Below are 19,555 nucleotides of genomic sequence, written 5' to 3'. Positions count from 1 at the left end.
TAAAACCCGCGGGCCGCACTAATATTACATTTTTCTATTGAGGTGCGGCCGCGTGTCTGAGACCCCTGGTTTATACATAGCACAAAGCAAAAAATAAACTTTGTACGCTGTGTAATTTCATTTTAAATTTCAAAAGAGTTTTGTGGCTCCCAGTGTTTTCTTTATTTTGTGAATCGGGTCAAAATGGCTCTTGGAGTGGTAAAGGTTGCCGACCCCTGATGTAAACAAACTACGGTGAGTTCAAGGACCGCCAAAATTAGTAGGACAAAACGGCGCCCGCCAAATACTTGAATCAGTGAAGCATGTTTAATATAAACAGTGTGCTTTATAACAATTAGGGAGGTTTGTGTCATGGTTGTCCTACTACAGAAACCAAATTAAAACAAAAAATGTGTTTTTTTTCCCCTCATTTTTTTCCATTTTTCATATATTTTTGAAAAAGCTCCAGAGAGCCACTAAAGAGCCAAATGCGGCCCTAGAGCCGCGGGTTGCCGACCTCTGTGCTATATAAATACATCTACCCTGAACTTGACAAAAATACAGTGTTAACAACTTATGTGCACTTGCAGATTCAGTTTCTGGAGGGTCTCCTGCAGATGTGGTTGGAGTACGAGAGTAATGTTCAGGCCCTGAAGACCTGGATGGGAACCCAAGAGGAGCGACTGAAGAGGAAGCAAAGGATCGAGGACCTGACGTCGGTCCAAAACGCACTCAAGGACTGCCAGGTAACCTTTGTGGTCAATGCAAAAACATAACCATAATTCCCTTTTTAAAACTTCAACCTTTCAGGAAATGGAGGATCTGGTGAGGGATCGAGAGAAGGAGCTGGAGCGAGTGGAGGAGCAGGGCTGTGCTCTGGTCCAGAACAAAACCGATGAGGCTTGCGCTATTGTCATGGAGACACTGCAGGGCGTCAATCACACCTGGGCCAACCTGGACCACCTTGTATGCACCCTTTTTTTAAAGTTTGGTGTTTATCTAGTAGGGTGGGTGAACGCTGAACAAAGCTTACTTTATTGACAAGCGAATAGGTTTTGCAGTCCTGTAGGCAGAACAGAATCTGAGTTTTTCCGGTCAGCCTGACAAGCGGTTCTTATAGACCAGGGGTGCCCATCACGTGGATGGCGGAGGGTGTGTCAGTCCATGGCCAGCCAGGCATTAAAAAAGTAGACCGAAATATTAGCCATCAATCTTCACCAAGACGTCACTTGATTGTGAGATGACGCTGGCTGCTGCCAGATCATTATTAAGAAAAAATGACCGACAGGAAGGCAAGAAACACTTTTTATTTCAACAGACTCTCGCGCCATACCTGCCGTCAAAACTCTAAAGACAGTTATACTTGTAGAGTTATATACTTGTATAGAGCTTTTCTAGCTTCAAGGTACCCAAAGCGCTTTGACGCTATTCCCACATTCACCCATTCACACACACATTCACACACTGATGGCGGGAGCTGCCATGCAAGGCCCTAACCACCACCCATCAGGAGCAAGGGTGAAGTGTTTGGCTCAAGGACACAACGGACAAAAAGAAGAAAAAAAAAACGTCTCCCTCACTGTGTCTGCGCACGGCGGCCGTCTTTGAAATGGTTTTCAGCGCAGCGGTTCTTTGAAGGCTGATAAAATCAAAACCGTAGCAGTAATTATAATTATTTCATCAACTTTTAATCAGAAGGGGTTAATCTCTCTTTTGTGGTAGTTTGAAGTCGACACCACAAACGCGCTCAGTGGAGATAATGTTTGAAAAAAGGTGACCGTTTTTTACAAAATTTTGTTTTGAAGGGGGAATTGCAAACTTCTTGTTAATTTTTGCTGGGGCTTGTCAATATTTGAAATGTAGGTCTAAGTGAGACCTACATAGAGGTTTTTGTTTCATGTCTCTACGACATTCCTACTGGAAGTTACTGGCAGTGTTGTCTGTGTTTTCTTCCTAGGAGCAGTTTTGCCTGTGTTTTATTCCTAGGGGGCGCTACAGCGCAATTTTGAGTTTTAGGGTTAGGTTTTTTGATTAGATCACGATTTTCGCCAGTCCTGATGTGTGTCTAGTTTCATGAGTTTTAAAGCATGTTAAGGGTGTCAAATTACAGCTCAAAGAGGCAAAGGTGAGTGTTTTTACAAAACTTTTGTTTTGAAGGGGGAATTGCAAACTTCCTGTTGATTTTTGCTGAAGGATGTCAGTGTATGAAATCTAGGTCTAAGTGAGACCTACATAGAGGTTTTTGTTTCATGTCTCTACGACATTCCTACTGGAAGTTACTGGCAGTGTTGTCTGTGTTTTCTTCCTAGGAGCAGTTTTGTCTGTGTTTTATTCCTAGGGGGCGCTACAGCGCAATTTTGAGTTTGAGGTTAGGTTTTTTGATTAGATCCCAATTTTCGCCAGTCCTGATGTGTGTGTCTAGTTTGATGAGTTTTGAAGCATGTTAAGGGTGTCAAATTACAGCTCAAAGAGGCAAAGGTGAGTGTTTTTACAAAACTTTTGTTTTGAAGGGGGAATTGCAAACTTCCTGTTGATTTTTGCTAAAGTATGTCAGTAGATGAGATCTAGGTCTAAGTAAGACCTACATAGAGGTTTTTGTTTCGTGTCTCTACGACATTCCTACTGGAAGTTACTGGCAGTGTTGTCTGTGTTTTCTTCCTAGGAGCAGTTTTGCCTGTGTTTTATTCCTAGGGGGCGCTACAGCACAATTTTGAGTTTTGGGGTTAGGTTTTTTGATTAAATCGCAATTTTCGCCAGTCCTGATGTGTGTGTCTAGTTTGATGAGTTTTGAAGCATGTTAAGGGGGTCAAATTACAGCTCAAAGAGGCAAAGGTGAGTGTTTTTACAAAACTTTTGTTTTGAAGGGGGAATTGCAAACTTCCTGTTGATTTTTGCTGAACGACGTCAGTGTATGAAATCTAGGTCTAAGTGAGACCTACATAGAGGTTTTTGTTTCATGTCTCTACGACATTCCTACTGGAAGTTACTGGCAGTGTTGTCTGTGTTTTCTTCCTAGGAACAGTTTTGTCTGTGTTTTATTCCTAGGGGACGCTACAGCGCAATTTTTAGTTTTGGGGTTAGGTTTTTTGATTAGATCGCAATTTTCGCCAGTCCTGATGTGTGTGTCTAGTTTGATGAGTTTTGAAGCATGTTAAGGGGGTCAAATTACAGCTCAAAGAGGCAAAGGTGAGTGTTTTTACAAAACTTTTGTTTTTGAAGGGGGAATTGCAAACTTCCTGTTGATTTTTACTGAACGATGTCAGTGTATGAAATCTAGTTCTAAGTGAGACCTACATAGAGGTTTTTGTTTCATGTCTCTACGACATTCCTACTGGAAGTTACTGGCAGTGTTGTCTGTGTTTTCTTCCTAGGAGCAGTTTTGTCTGTGTTTTATTCCTAGGGGGCTCTACAGCGCAATTTTTAGTTTTGGGGTTAGGTTTTTTGATTAGATCGCAATTTTCGCCAGTCCTGATGTGTGTGTCTAGTTTGATGAGTTTTGAAGCATGTTAAGGGGGTCAAATTACAGCTCAAAGAGGCAAAGGTGAGTGTTTTGACAAAACTTTTGTTTTGAAGGGGGAATTGCAAACTTCCTGTTGATTTTTGCTGAAGTATGTCAGTGGATGAGATCTAGGTCTAAGTAAGACCTACATAGAGGTTTTTGTTTCGTGTCTCTACGACATTCCTACTGGAAGTTACTGGCAGTGTTGTCTGTGTTTTCTTCCTAGGAGCAGTTTTGCCTGTGTTTTATTCCTAGGGGGCGCTACAGCACAATTTTGAGTTTTGGGGTTAGGTTTTTTGATTAGATCGCAATTTTCGCCAGTCCTGATGTGTGTGTCTAGTTTGATGAGTTTTGAAGCATGTTAAGGGGGTGAAATTACAGCTCAAAGAGGCAAAGGTGAGTGTTTTTACAAAACTTTTGTTTTGAAGGGGGAATTGCAAACTTCCTGTTGATTTTTGCTGAACGATGTCAGTGTATGAAATCTAGGTCTAAGTGAGACCTACATAGAGGTTTTTGTTTCATGTCTGTACGACATTCCTACTGGAAGTTACTGGCAGTGTTGTATGTGTTTTCTTCCTAGGAGCAGTTTTGTCTGTGTTTTATTCCTAGGGGGCGCTAGAGCGCAATTTTTAGTTTGGGGTTAGATTTTTTGATTAGTTCGCAATTTTCGCCAGTCCTGATGTGTGTGTCTAGTTTGATGAGTTTTGAAGCATGTTAAGGGGGTCAAATTACAGCTCAAAGAGGCAAAGGTGAGTGTTTTGACAAAACTTTTATTTTGAAGGGGGAATTGCAAACTTCCTGTTGATTTTTGCTGAACAATGTCAGTGTATGAAATCTAGGTCTAAGTGAGACCTACATAGAGGTTTTTGTTTCATGTCTCTACGACATTCCTACTGGAAGTTACTGGCAGTGTTGTCTGTGTTTTCTTCCAAGGAGCAGTTTTGTCTGTTTTATTCCTAGGGGGAGCTAGAACGCAATTTTTCGTTTTGGGGTTAGGTTTTTTTTTATTAAATCGCAATGTTCGCCAGTCCTGATGTGTGTGTCAAATTTGGTGAGTTTTGAAGCATGTTAAGGGTGTCAAATTACAGCTCAAAGAGGCAAAGGTGAGTGTTTTTACAAAACTTTTGTTTTGAAGGGGGAATTGCAAACTTCTTGTTGATTTTTGCTGAACGATGTCAGCGTATGAAATCTAGGTCTAAGTGAGACCTACATAGAGGTTTTTATTTCATGTCTCTAAGACATTCCTACTGGAAGTCACTGGCAGTGTTGTCTGTGTTTTCTTTCTAGGAGCAGTTTTGTCTGTGTTTTATTCATAGGGGGCGCTAGAACGCAATTTTGAGTTTTGGGGTTAGGTTTTTTGATTAGATCGCGATTTTTGCCAGTCCTGATGTGTGTGTCCAGTTTGATGAGTTTTGAAGCATGTTAAGGGGGTCAAATTACAGCTCAAAGAGGCAAAGGTGAGTGTTTTTACAAAACTTTTGTTGTGAAGGGGAAATTGCAAACTTCCTGTTGATTTTTGCTGAAGGATGTCAGTGTATGAAATCTAGGTCTAAGTGAGACCTACATAGAGGTTTTTGTTTCGTGTCTCTACGACATTCTTACTGGAAGTTGCTGGCAGTGTTGTCTGTGTTTTCTTCCTAGGAGCAGTTTTGTCTGTGTTTTATTCCTAGGGGGCGCTAGAACGCAATTTTTAGTTTTGGGGTTAGGTTTTTTTTGATTAAACCGCAATGTTCGCCATTCCTGATGTGTGTGTCAAATTTGGTGTGTTTTGAAGCATGTTAAGGGGGTGAAATTACAGCTCAAAGAGGCAAAGTTGAGTGTTTTTACAAAACTTTTGTTGTGAAGGGGGAATTGCAAACTTCCTGTTGATTTTTGCTGAAGGATGTCAGTGTATGAAATTTAGGTCTAAGTGAGACCTACATAGAGGTTTTTGTTTCATGTCTCTACGACATTCCTACTGGAAGTTACTGGCAGTGTTGTCTGTGTTTTCTTCCTAGGAGCAGTTTTGCCTGTGTTTTATTCCTAGGGGGCGCTAGAACGCAATTTTGAGTTTTGGGGTTAGGTTTTTTGATTAAATCGCAATGTTCGCCATTCCTGATGTGTGTGTCAAATTTGGTGTGTTTTGAAGCATGTTAAGGGGGTGAAATTACAGCTCAAAGAGGCAAAGTTGAGTGTTTTTACAAAACTTTTGTTGTGAAGGGGGAATTGCAAACTTCCTGTTGATTTTTGCTGAAGGATGTCAGTGTATGAAATTTAGGTCTAAGTGAGACCTACATAGAGGTTTTTGTTTCATGTCTCTACGACATTCCTACTGGAAGTTACTGGCAGTGTTGTCTGTGTTTTCTTCCTAGGAGCAGTTTTGCCTGTGTTTTATTCCTAGGGGGCGCTAGAACGCAATTTTGAGTTTTGGGGTTAGGTTTTTTGATTAAATCGCAATGTTCGCCAGTCCTGATGTGTGTGTCAAATTTGGTGAGTTTTGAAGCATGTTAAGGGGGTCAGATTACAGCTCAAAGCTGCAGAACATTCTTAATTAGGGACATTCACGGCACCCGAGGGACTTGTGAGATGATGCTGGCTGCTGCCAGATCATAGTTAAGAAAAAACGACCGACAGGAAGGCCAGAAACACTTTTTTATTTCAACATACTCTAGCGCCATACCTGCTGTCAGAACTCTAAAGACTGACTGCACAGTTCCTGTCTGCACAATAAGAGTTCTGCTCAATCCTCCCTGCGCTAACAAAATAAGATTCTCAGAAAGTTAGCGCACAAAAACTAAATAAACAAATATAAATTATATATATGATCTAGATGAGGCAATTCCTGAAGGAATGGCGTGTGAATGGTCGAATGCTGAAGTTGAACTGAAATCCTGGAATTTTTTTGTAGAATTGTTGAAGTAGAGCATATTATTATTTAGATGTTGGAATAGTTTGAGTCGGATGAAAAATGTGGGAATTTTAGAACTTTGAAGAATGTCCCATTGATTTAAATAGGAATTTCCCCAAAATTGGGGAATCTCGGGAAAAGCAGGATTTTTTTTAAAAAAGGTAAAAAACTTGAATGAGCTGAAATGGTTGGTGTTACAAATTTTAAAATCGGTCGAGAAATGTTGAATTAGTAACAAGTTGAATTAAGAAATGTTATTACTGAATTTCTCAAAAAAACGGGAATTTTTCCTGTTAAAAAAAACTACTTTTTTTTTTTGTCCGAATTAAGAGGAATGTTTGGAAGGTGGAACGCTTGAAGTGGGTTGAAAAATGTGGGAGGAGTTCATCCATCCATCCATTTTCTACCGCTTATTCCCTTTCGGAGTCACGGGGGGCGCTGGCGCCTATCTCAGCTACAATCGGGGGGAAGGCAGGGTACACCCTGGACAAGTCGCCACCTCATCGCATCGCATCGTGGGAGGAGTTGTCGCCAGAAAAAAGTTTGAAAATAGGGCTTTGTAAAACCAGGAATTCTGGAAAATCCTGGATATTTTTTGAACTTGGAAAAAGAGTAGTTTGAATTTACAGAATGCTGGAATGGGTTGAAGGTAGAATGGTTTGAATAAGTTGAAAAATGTGGAAATGGTGTAAGTTTGAAAAATGTCCAATTCATTTTGAATGGGAAAAAACATCCCGGAAAACCTGGAATTTTGGCAAATCTGGGAATTTGGGGAATTTGTTAAGGGAAAGTCAGCGATTCCCAAATAGGCCGAACAGTTTGATGTTGGAACACTTTGAATCGGATGAAAAATGTGGACGGTAGAGCGCGCCAATATCTGGAGAAGAAGAAAAAGTTGTTGAATAATAATAATAATAATAATAATAAATAGGTGAATTTTGGTGTAGAAAACCATATGAGGTAGATCCCCTCCACTCGGGCAAATGAAAAGTAGCTGGCCCGCAGAGAAAGTGTGATGTGGATGATTGGTTTCAGTATGGAAACAGCTTTGAGTCACTCGAGAAAAGTGTTTTATAAATATAATTTACTTCACTTTTTGATATTCCCCAGAATGTATATAGCCTTACACATAATCTGGAAAAACATGTTGTTTCGTAGTGCACCAGATTCTACATTTCAAACTAAACAGCGCATATTTACAGATCAGTCAACTGAAAATCAGCTTGACATCGGTCGTGGAGCAGTGGAGTCTTTACAAACGCGCCTCAGAGGAGATCAATGGCTACCTCATGGAGGGAAGGTACTCCGTGTCTCACTTCCGCCTCCTCACCGGCTCGTTGGAGGCTGTTCAGCAGCAGGTGCAAAGTCTGCAGGTACGTCCCACGGTCTTATCTGCTTCACGGGATCGTTAGGGTTGTTCATCCTCCCATGTGTCGCCCCCGCAGAACTTGCAGGAAGAGCTGGAGAAGCAGGAGAGCAGCCTGAGAAGGTTTGGTGCTGTGACCCACCAGCTGCTGAAAGAGTGTCACCCGTCGGTGTCGGACTCCCTCCATCACGCCCTCAAGGACGCCAATGCAAGGTGAATCTTACTTCTACAACACTCTTTGAGCCCGGGGCCCCTCAGTCTGTTTTCTCATCATGAAAATGCGCAACTTGAACAGCTTTTGAGCACCTCTTCTCTCCTTATATCCACTATGGACTGGACTATCGCAATATTATGGTAGATCCACTATGGACTGGACTCTCACACTATTATGTTAGATCCACTATGGACTGGACTCTCACAATATTATGTTAGATCCACTATGGACTGGACTTTCACTATTATGTTAGATCCACTATGGACTGGACTCTCACACTATTATGTTAGATCCACTATGGACTGGACTTTCACTATTATGTTAGATCCACTATGGACTGGACTCTCACTAATATGTTGGATCCGCTATGGACTGGACTCTCACTATTATGTTAGATCCACTATGGGCTGGACTCTCACAATATTATGTTAGATCCACTATGGACTGGACTCTCACACTATTATGTTAGATCCACTATGGACTGGACTCTCACACTATTATGTTAGATCCACTATGGACTGGACTCTTACACTATTATGGACTGCACTCTCACTATTATGTTAGATCCACTATGGACTGGACTCTCACACTATTATGTTAGATCCACTATGGACTGGACTTTCACTATTATGTTAGATCCACTATGGAGTGGACTCTCACTAATATGTTAGATCCGCTATGGACTGGACTCTCACTATTATGTTAGATCCACTATGGACTGGACTCTCACACTATTACGTTAGATCCACTATGGACTGGACTCTCACAATATTATGTTAGATCCACTATGGACTGGACTCTCACACTATTATGTTGGATCCACTATGGATTGGACTCTCACTATTATGTTAGCTCCACTATGGACTGGAGTCTCACTATTATGTTGGATGCACTATGGACTGGACTCTCACACTATTATGTTAGATCCACTATGCACTGGTCTCTCACACTATTATGTTAGATCCACTATGGACTGGACTGTCATTATTATGTTAGATCCACTATGGACTGGAGTCTCACTATTATGTTGGATCCACTATAGACTGGACTCTCACATTATTATGTTAGATGCACTATGGACTGGACTCTTACACTATTATGGACTGGACTCTCACTATTATGTTAGATCCACTATGGACTGGACTCTCATACTATTATGTTAGATCCACTATGGACTGGACTCTCACTATTCTGTTAGATCCACTATGGACTGGACTGTCACTATTATGTTGGATCCACTATGGACTGGACTTTCACTATTATGTTGGATCCACTATGGACTGGACTCTCACTATTATGTTAGATCCACTATGGACTGGACTCTCACAATATTATGTTAGATCCACTATGGACTGAACTCCCACTATTATGTTAGATCCACTATGGACTGGACTCTCACACTATTATGTTAGATCCACTATGGACTGGACTGTCACTATTATGTTGGATCCACTATGGACTGGACTTTCACTATTATGTTGGATCCACTATGGACTGGACTCTCACTATTATGTTAGATCCACTATGGAATGGACCATCACTATTATGTTGGATCCACAGGTGATTTAGGGGGGGGTGTATTTAAAGGCGGGAGTATTTCAATGTTCTATATGAATGAGCTAGATCCCTCCACTTGGTCAATGGAGAAGCAGCTCACCTGCAGACAAAGTTTGAGCAGCCATGTGTTAAAACATCATAAAAAAGTACATTTTGCATAAATGAGCACTTGTGACTTTTGAACTGAGAAGCATCCTCGCCACCATCAGGTGGGCGGGTCTACTGGAGGAGATAGCGGAGCGTCTGAGGAGCAGCAAAGCTCTCCACCAGCTGTGGCGGCGCTACAAGGAGCTCCACCAGCAGAGCGGCAGCAGCGTCCAGCTCCTGGAGGAGAAAGCCGACCAGATCCTCAAGACGGCGTGCGACAAGGACGTGGCTGACGAGCAGGTGTCCAACTGGATTCAAGACTGCGGCGTGAGTCAACGTGCATTCCCAAGCCCTAGTGTGTGTTTTTTAAAGCCGTGGCTGAAAATACTGCTTTGCCGTAGGAGGTTCTGCGCGGCCTTGCACCCGTGCAGGCTTCCCTGCAGGTTCTGCAAGAACTGGGAGAGCAGCTGAAGCAGCAGGTGGACACTCCAGCAGCCTCCACCATTCAGTCAGATCATCTGTCGCTCTCCCAGCGGCTGGCAGCTGTGGAGCAAGCACTGACCAGACAGCTCGTCACGCTGCAGGTGGGCAATGTTGTCATGGTCACATGACATGTAAACACATCACTCCTTTGAGTATTTGTGCTCAGCAAGCATAGCAACAAGAAGCATATCATGCGCTATCGTGACTATTTCAGTATCACAAACTAGTCTTGTATTTGTACTCAAAGATGTCTAGCTATAAGATGCATATCATGCACTATTGTGACTATTCCAGTATCACAAACTACTCTTCTGAGTATTTGTCCTCAGCGAGGCATATCTACAAGAAGCATATCATGCACTATTGTGACTATTCCAGTGTCACAAACTACTCTTGTATTTGTACTCAAAGAGGCCTAGCTATAAGATGCATATCATGCACTATTGTGACTATTCCAGTATCACAAACTAGTCTTCTGAGTATTTGTACTCAACGAGGCATATCTACAAGAAGCATAACATGCACTATCGTGACTATTCCAGTATCACAAAGTAGTCTTGTATTTGTACTCAAAGAGGCGTAGCTATAAGAAGCATAACATGCACTATTGTGACTATTCCAGTGTCACAAACTACTCTTGTATTTGTACTCAACGAGGCATATCTACAAGAAGCATAACATGCACTATCGTGACTATTCCAGTATCACAAACTAGTCTTGTATTGTTACTCAAAGAGGTCAGCTATAAGATGCATATCATGCACTATTGTGACTATTCCAGTATCACAAACTACTCTTGTATTTGTACCCAAAGAGGCATAGCTATAAGAAGCATATCATGCACTATTGTGACTATTCCAGTGTCACAAACTAGTCTTGTATTTGTACTTAAAGAGGCCTAGCTATAAGATGCATATCATGCACTATTGTGACTATTCCAATACCACAAACTAGTCTTATAAGTATTTGTACTCAACGAGGCATATCTACAAGAAGCATAACATGCACAATCGTGACTATTCCAGTATCACAAACTAGTCTTGTATTTGTACTCAAAGAGGCCTAGCTATAAGATGCATATCATGCACTATTGTGACTATTCCAGTATCACAAACTACTCTTCTGAGTATTTGTCCTCAACAAGCCATAGCTACAAGAAGCATATCATGCACTATCGTGACTATTCCAGTGTCACAAACTACTCTTGTATTTGTACCCAAAGAGGCATAGCTATAAGAAGCATATCATGCACTATTGTGACTATTCCAGTGTCACAAACTACTCTTGTATTTGTACTCAAAGAGGCCTAGCTATACGATGCATATCATGCACTATTGTGACTATTCCAGTATCACAAACTAGTCTTGTATTTGTACTCAAAGAGGCATAGCTATAAGAAGCATAACATGCACTATTGTGACTATTCCGGTATCACAAACTAGTCTTCTGAGTATTTGTACTCAATGAGGCATAGCTACAAGAAGCATAACATGCACTATCGTGACTATTCCAATTTCACAAACTACTCTTGTATTTGTACTCAAAGAGGCATAGCTATAAGAAGCATATCATGCACTATCGTGATTATTCCAGTGTCACAAACTACTCTTGTATTTGTACTAAAAGAGGCATAGCAATAAGATGCATAGAATGCACTATTGTGACTCTTATAACATCAAAGTGCTTATATGAGTATCTATGCTCAGTAAGCAGCATATCATGCACTGTTGTGACTTTTCCAGCATCATCAAAGTACTTCTATGAGTATCTATGCTCAGTAAGCAGCATATCATGCACTATTGTGACTTTTCCAGCATCATCAAAGTACTTCTATGAGCATCTGTGCGCTGTAAGCAATATACAATGCACTATTGTGACTATTCCAACATCATTTAAGTACTTATATGAGTATCTGTGCTCAGTACGCAGCATATCATGCACTATTGTGACTAATACAGCATCATCAATATACTTTTATGATTATCTATGCTCAGTAAGCAGCATATCATGCACTATTGTGACTATTACATCATCATCAATGTACTTATATGAGTATCTGTGCTCAGTAAGCAGCATATCATGCACTATTGTGACTAATACAGCATCATCACTATACTTTTTTGGAATATCTGTGCTCAGTAAGCAGCATATCATGCACTGTTGTGACTATTCCAGCATCATCAAAGTACTTCTATGAGTGTCCGTGCTCAGTAAGCATCATATCATGCACTATTGTGACTAATAAAGCATCATCACTATACTTTTTTGGAGTATCTATGCTCTGTAAGCAGCATATCATGCACTATTGTGACTATTCCAGCATCATCAACGCCATTTTATGAGTATCTGTGCTCAGTAAGCAGCATATCATGCACTATTGTGACTAATACAGCGTCCTCAATATACTTCTATGAGTGTCTGTGCTCAGTAAGCAGCATATCATGCACTATTGTGAGTATTACAGCATCATCAAAGTACTTCTATGAGTATCTGTGCTCAATAAGCAGCATATCATGCACTATTGTGAGTATTACAGCATCATCAAAGTACTTCTATGAGTATCTGTGCTCAATAAGCAGCATATCATGCACTATTGTGAGTATTACAGCATCATCAAAGTACTTCTATGAGTATATGTGCTCAATAAGCAGCATATCATGCTAATACAGCGTCCTCAATATACTTTTATGAGTTTCTGTGCTCAGAAAGCAGCATATCATGCATGCACTATTGTGACTATTCCGGGATCAGAAAAGCACTTCTATGAGTATCTGTGCTCAGTAAGCAGCATATCATGCCCTTTTGTGACTAATACAGCATCATCACTATACTCTTTTTGAGTATCTATGCTCAGTAAGCAGCATATCATGCACTGTTGTGACTATTCCAGCATCATCAAAGTACTTCTATGAGTGTCCGTGCTCAGTAAGCATCATATCATGCACTATTGTGACTATTCCAGCATCATCAAAGCCATTTTATGACTATCTCTGCTCAGTAAGCAGCATATCATGCACTATTGTGACTAATACAGCGTCATCAATATACTTCTATGAGTGTCTGTGCTCAGTAAGCAGCATATCATGCACTATTGTGACTATTACAGCATCATCAAAGTACTTCTATGAGTATAGGTGCTCAATAAGCAGCATATCATGCTAATACAGCGTCCTCAATATACTTTTATGAGTGTCTGTGCTCAGAAAGCAGCATATCATGCACTATTGTGACTATTCCGGGATCAGCAAAGCACTTCTATGAGTATCTGTGCTCAGTAAGCAGCATATCATGCCCTTTTGTGACTAATACAGCATCATCACTATACTCTTTTTGAGTATCTATGCTCAGTAAGCAGCATATCATCCACTATTGTGACTATTCCAGCATTAGCAAAGCACTTATATGAGTATCTGTGCTCAGTAAGCAGCATATCATGCACTATTGTGACTAATACAGCGTTATCAATATACTTTTATGAGTATCTATGCTCAGTAAGCAGCATATCATGCACTATTGTGACTATTACAGCATCATCAAAGTACTTATTTGAGTATCTGTGCTCAGTAAGCAACATATCATGCACTATAGTGACTAATACAGCGTCATCAATATACTTTTATGAATATCTATGCACAGTAAGCAGCATATCATGCACTATTGTGACTATTCCAGAATCAACAAAGTACTACTATGAGTATATGTGCTCAGTAAGCAGCATATCATGCGCTATTGTGACCAATACAGCATCATCACTATACTTTTTTTGAGTATCTGTGCTCAGTAAGCAGCATATCATGCACTGTTGTGACTATTCCAGCATCATCAAAGTACTTCTATGAGTGTCCGTGCTCAGTAAGCATCATATCATGCACTATTGTGACTATTCCAGCATCATCAAAGCCATTTTATGAGTATCTCTGCTCAGTAAGCAGCATATCATGCACTATTGTGACTAATACAGCATCATCACTATACTTTTTTGGAATATCTGTGCTCAGTAAGCAGCATATCATGCACTGTTGTGACTATTCCAGCATCATCAAAGTACTTCTATGAGTGTCCGTGCTCAGTAAGCATATCATGCACTATTGTGACTAATAAAGCATCATCACTATACTTTTTTGGAGTATCTATGCTCTGTAAGCAGCATATCATGCACTATTGTGACTATTCCAGCATCATCAACACCATTTTATGAGTATCTCTGCTCAGTAAGCAGCATATCATGCACTATTGTGACTAATACAGCGTCATCAATATACTTCTATGAGTGTCTGTGCTCAGTAAGCAGCATATCATGCACTATTGTGAGTATTACAGCATCATCAAAGTACTTCTATGAGTATCTGTGCTCAATAAGCAGCATATCATGCACTATTGTGAGTATTACAGCATCATCAAAGTACTTCTATGAGTATATGTGCTCAATAAGCAGCATATCATGCTAATACAGCGTCCTCAATATACATTTATGAGTTTCTGTGCTCAGAAAGCAGCATATCATGCACTATTGTGACTATTCCGGGATCAGCAAAGCACTTCTATGAGTATCTGTGCTCAGTAAGCAGCATATCATGCACTGTTGTGACTATTCCAGCATCATCAAAGTACTTCTATGAGTGTCCGTGCTCAGTAAGCATCATATCATGCACTATTGTGACTATTCCAGCATCATCAAAGCCATTTTATGAGTATCTCTGCTCAGTAAGCAGCATATCATGCACTATTGTGACTAATACAGCATCATCACTATACTTTTTTGGAATATCTGTGCTCAGTAAGCAGCATATCATGCACTGTTGTGACTATTCCAGCATCATCAAAGTACTTCTATGAGTGTCCGTGCTCAGTAAGCATATCATGCACTATTGTGACTAATAAAGCATCATCACTATACTTTTTTGGAGTATCTATGCTCTGTAAGCAGCATATCATGCACTATTGTGACTATTCCAGCATCATCAACACCATTTTATGAGTATCTCTGCTCAGTAAGCAGCATATCATGCACTATTGTGACTAATACAGCGTCATCAATATACTTCTATGAGTGTCTGTGCTCAGTAAGCAGCATATCATGCACTATTGTGAGTATTACAGCATCATCAAAGTACTTCTATGAGTATCTGTGCTCAATAAGCAGCATATCATGCACTATTGTGAGTATTACAGCATCATCAAAGTACTTCTATGAGTATATGTGCTCAATAAGCAGCATATCATGCTAATACAGCGTCCTCAATATACATTTATGAGTTTCTGTGCTCAGAAAGCAGCATATCATGCACTATTGTGACTATTCCGGGATCAGCAAAGCACTTCTATGAGTATCTGTGATCAGTAAGCAGCATATCATGCCCTTTTGTGACTAATACAGCATCATCACTATACTCTTTTTGAGTATCTATGCTCAGTAAGCATCATATTATGCACTGTTGTGACTATTCCAGCATCATCAAAGCACTTCTATGGGTATCTGTGCTCAGTAAGCAGCATATCATGCACTGTTGTGACTATTCCAGCATCATCAAAGCCATTTTATGACTATCTCTGCTCAGTAAGCAGCATATCATGCACTATTGTGACTAATACAGCGTCATCAATATACTTCTATGAGTATCTGTGCTCAGTAAGCAGCATATCATGCACTATTGTGACTATTACAGCATCATCAAAGTACTTCTATGAGTATAGGTGCTCAATAAGCAGCATATCATGCTAATACAGCGTCCTCAATATACTTTTATGAGTGTCTGTGCTCAGAAAGCAGCATATCATGCACTATTGTGACTATTCCGGGATCAGCAAAGCACTTCTATGAGTATCTGTGCTCAGTAAGCAGCATATCATGCCCTTTTGTGACTAATACAGCATCATCACTATACTCTTTTTTAGTATCAATGCTCAGTAAGCAGCATATCATGCACTATTGTGACTATTCCAGCATAATCAAAGTACTACTATGAGTATCTGTGCTCATTAAGCAGCATATCATGCACTATTGTGACTAATACAGCGTCATCAATATAGTTATGAGTATCTATGCTCAGTAAGCAGCATATCATGCACTGTTGTGACTATTACAGCATCATCAAAGTACTTATATGAGTATCTGTGCTCAGTAAGCAGCATATCATGCACTATTGTGACTAATACAGCATCATCAAAGTACTTTTTTGGAATATCTGTGCTCAGTAAGCAGCATATCATGCACTGTTGTGACTATTCCAGCATCATCAAAGCACTTCTATGGGTATCTGTGCTCAGTAAGCAGCATATCATGCACTGTTGTGACTATTCCAGCATCATCAAAGTACTTCTATGAGTGTCCGTGCTCAGTAAGCATCATATCATGCACTATTGTGACTATTCCAGCATCATCAAAGCCATTTTATGAGTATCTCTGCTCAGTAAGCAGCATATCATGCACTATTGTGACTAATACAGCATCATCACTATACTTTTTTGGAATATCTGTGCTCAGTAAGCAGCATATCATGCACTGTTGTGACTATTCCAGCATCATCAAAGCACTTCTATGGGTATCTGTGCTCAGTAAGCAGCATATCATGCACTGTTGTGACTATTCCAGCATCATCAAAGTACTTCTATGAGTGTCCGTGCTCAGTAAGCAGCATATCATGCACTATTGTGACTAATACAGCGTCATCAATATACTTCTATGAGTGTCTGTGCTCAGTAAGCAGCATATCTTGCACTATTGTGACTAATACAGCGTCATCAAAGCCATTTTATGAGTATCTCTGCTCAGTAAGCAGCATATCATGCACTATTGTGACTAATACAGCATCATCACTATACTTTTTTGGAATATCTGTGCTCAGTAAGCAGCATATCATGCACTATTGTGACTATTCCAGCATCATCAAAGCACTTCTATGGGTATCTGTGCTCAGTAAGCAGCATATCATGCACTGTTGTGACTATTCCAGCATCATCAAAGTACTTCTATGAGTGTCCGTGCTCAGTAAGCATCATATCATGCACTATTGTGACTATTCCAGCATCATCAAAGCCATTTTATGAGTATCTCTGCTCAGTAAGCAGCATATCATGCACTATTGTGACTAATACAGCGTCATCAATATACTTCTATGAGTGTCTGTGCTCAGTAAGCAGCATATCTTGCACTATTGTGACTAATACAGCGTCATCAATATACTTCTATGAGTGTCTGTGCTCAGTAAGCAGCATATCTTGCACTATTGTGACTAATACAGCGTCATCAATATACTTCTATGAGTGTCTGTGCTCAGTAAGCAGCATATCATGCACTATTGTGACTATTCCAGCATCATCAAAGCCATTTTATGAGTATCTCTGCTCAGTAAACAGCATATCATGCACTATTGTGACTAATACAGCGTCATCAATATATTTCTATGAGTGTCTGTGCTCAGTAAGCAGCATATCATGCACTATTGTGACTATTACAGCATCATCAAAGCCATTTTATGAGTATCTCTGCTCAGTAAACAGCATATCATGCACTATTGTGACTAATACAGCGTCATCAATATACTTCTATGAGTGTCTGTGCTCAGTAAGCAGCATATCTTGCACTATTGTGACTAATACAGCGTCATCAATATACTTCTATGAGTGTCTGTGCTCAGTAAGCAGCATATCTTGCACTATTGTGACTAATACAGCGTCATCAATATACTTCTATGAGTGTCTGTGCTCAGTAAGCAGCATATCATGCACTATTGTGACTATTCCAGCATCATCAAAGCCATTTTATGAGTATCTCTGCTCAGTAAACAGCATATCATGCACTATTGTGACTAATACAGCGTCATCAATATACTTCTATGAGTATCTATGCTCAGTGAGCAGCATATCATGCACTATTGTGACTAATACAGCGTCATCAATATACTTTTATGAGTATCTATGCTCAGTAAGCAGCATATCATGCACTATTGTGACTAATACAGCGTCATCAATATACTTTTATGAGTATCTATGCTCAGTGAGCAGCATATAATTCACTATTGTGACTATTCCAGCATCATCAAAGTACTACTATGAGTATATGTGGTCAGTTAGCAGCATATCATGCACTATTGTGACTATTTCTGCATCATCAAAGTACTTCTATGAGTATTTGTGCTCAGCGACGCATAGCAACAAGAAGCATATCATGCACTATTCCGGCATTATCAAAGAACTTCTCAGTGTTTGTGCTGAGCAAGCATAACAACATGCACAGTTATCCTTACATTTTCACATGTTTTAGGTCAATATAAAAAAATTGTATTCCTTCCTTACTTGCATATATTGTCAGATGTTTTTGGGGGAAAAAGTACAACTTATTTTAAAAAGGAGGACAAAGATAACATTTAAGCTACACCTTACAAAGTTAAAGAAGAAAGAACACTTTGCAGAATATAGACTCGCCCTCCTATTTTCCTTCGTAAATGTGTTTTTTCTTTTTGCAACTTAACAATGACACAAAGCAAATTGATGCTGACATCTGCGTCCTCTCTCTGTCCGGTTCAAACACTGATGACGTCTATTAAACAAGACATGAAGTAAGGAATTGAACAGAGACAGAATTAAATTTAGCTCAATTGAGGAGAAATGCGTAGACACTATACCCTTGTACAGTGTCGTCCCACGCTCTTCTTTTATTTGGACTTTCCCTTGATTACATGGCAACAGCTGTTTCTAAGGGACGGGGGTCATAAACAGCCATCGCCTTTGGTTACAAAACAGTTCAAAGAAAAGGTCGTAAACTGGACTACACTGCTGGACTCTAGAAAGAGGTTCCGCAGCCTCCGAAGCAGAACCTCCAGGTTCTGTAACAGCTTCTTCCCTTAGGCTGTAAGACTCTTGAATGCATCATAATTAAATTATCCCCTCAACTCCCCCCAAAATGGATTAACTCGCTGGAATAAAATAGACAATATAACATACATCCATAGACGTGGGCGCATGTGAAAAAGTGCAATATATTTATCTGTACAGTAATCTATTTATTTATTTATATATATTTATTCATTTTATATATATATATTTATATATTATTTATATGTATTTATTTAATTATATATGCACCGTATTGCTTTTTTTATCCTGCACTACCATGAGCTTATGTAACGAAATGTCTTTCTTATCCGTGCAGTAAAGTTCAAATTTGAATGACAACAAAAAGGAAGTCTAAGTCTAAACAGCCGTTGCCCTCAGTCACAAAATACTTAAAAAAAAAAAGTTGCCTGGAGGGAAGTCTCCTGCCTCCACTCCGCTTTGTAGATCTCGGGTCAAGACAAAATCTTCCTGTGGATTACAATACATCAAAGAAACCCACACCCTCATGTCACTCCCCATCCTACACAGTGGAGCTTTACAAGCCTCTCGCTTGGTAGGATCAAAGCTTTTGTTTGCTCGCCGGGAACTCATTGAAACACAAAGTTTTTTTGATAACTTAGATACAACTTAGATATTCTGACACTCCTC

The 19,555-nt window shown here is 40.0% G+C and overlaps 1 protein-coding gene across 3 annotated transcripts in view; it reads left to right on the top strand.

Annotated features, from left to right (window-relative positions):
- The window catches only part of syne1b (spectrin repeat containing, nuclear envelope 1b), a 346,051-nt gene that overhangs the window by 251,446 nt on the left and 75,050 nt on the right, over window positions 1-19,555 (top strand). For all 3 annotated transcript variants that reach the window (XM_061894156.1, XM_061894155.1, XM_061894154.1), the window contains 6 exons: window positions 570-725; window positions 790-945; window positions 7,568-7,738; window positions 7,811-7,944; window positions 9,712-9,916; window positions 9,991-10,173. In XM_061894156.1, coding sequence (XP_061750140.1) covers window positions 570-725; window positions 790-945; window positions 7,568-7,738; window positions 7,811-7,944; window positions 9,712-9,916; window positions 9,991-10,173 — 1,005 coding nt within the window. The remainder of the gene's footprint in view (window positions 1-569; window positions 726-789; window positions 946-7,567; window positions 7,739-7,810; window positions 7,945-9,711; window positions 9,917-9,990; window positions 10,174-19,555) is intronic.

This window comes from Nerophis ophidion, linkage group LG03, assembly GCF_033978795.1.
Source record: "Nerophis ophidion isolate RoL-2023_Sa linkage group LG03, RoL_Noph_v1.0, whole genome shotgun sequence".
Taxonomy (NCBI): Eukaryota; Metazoa; Chordata; class Actinopteri; order Syngnathiformes; family Syngnathidae; genus Nerophis; species Nerophis ophidion.
This window is presented reverse-complemented; position numbering and strand designations above follow the sequence as displayed.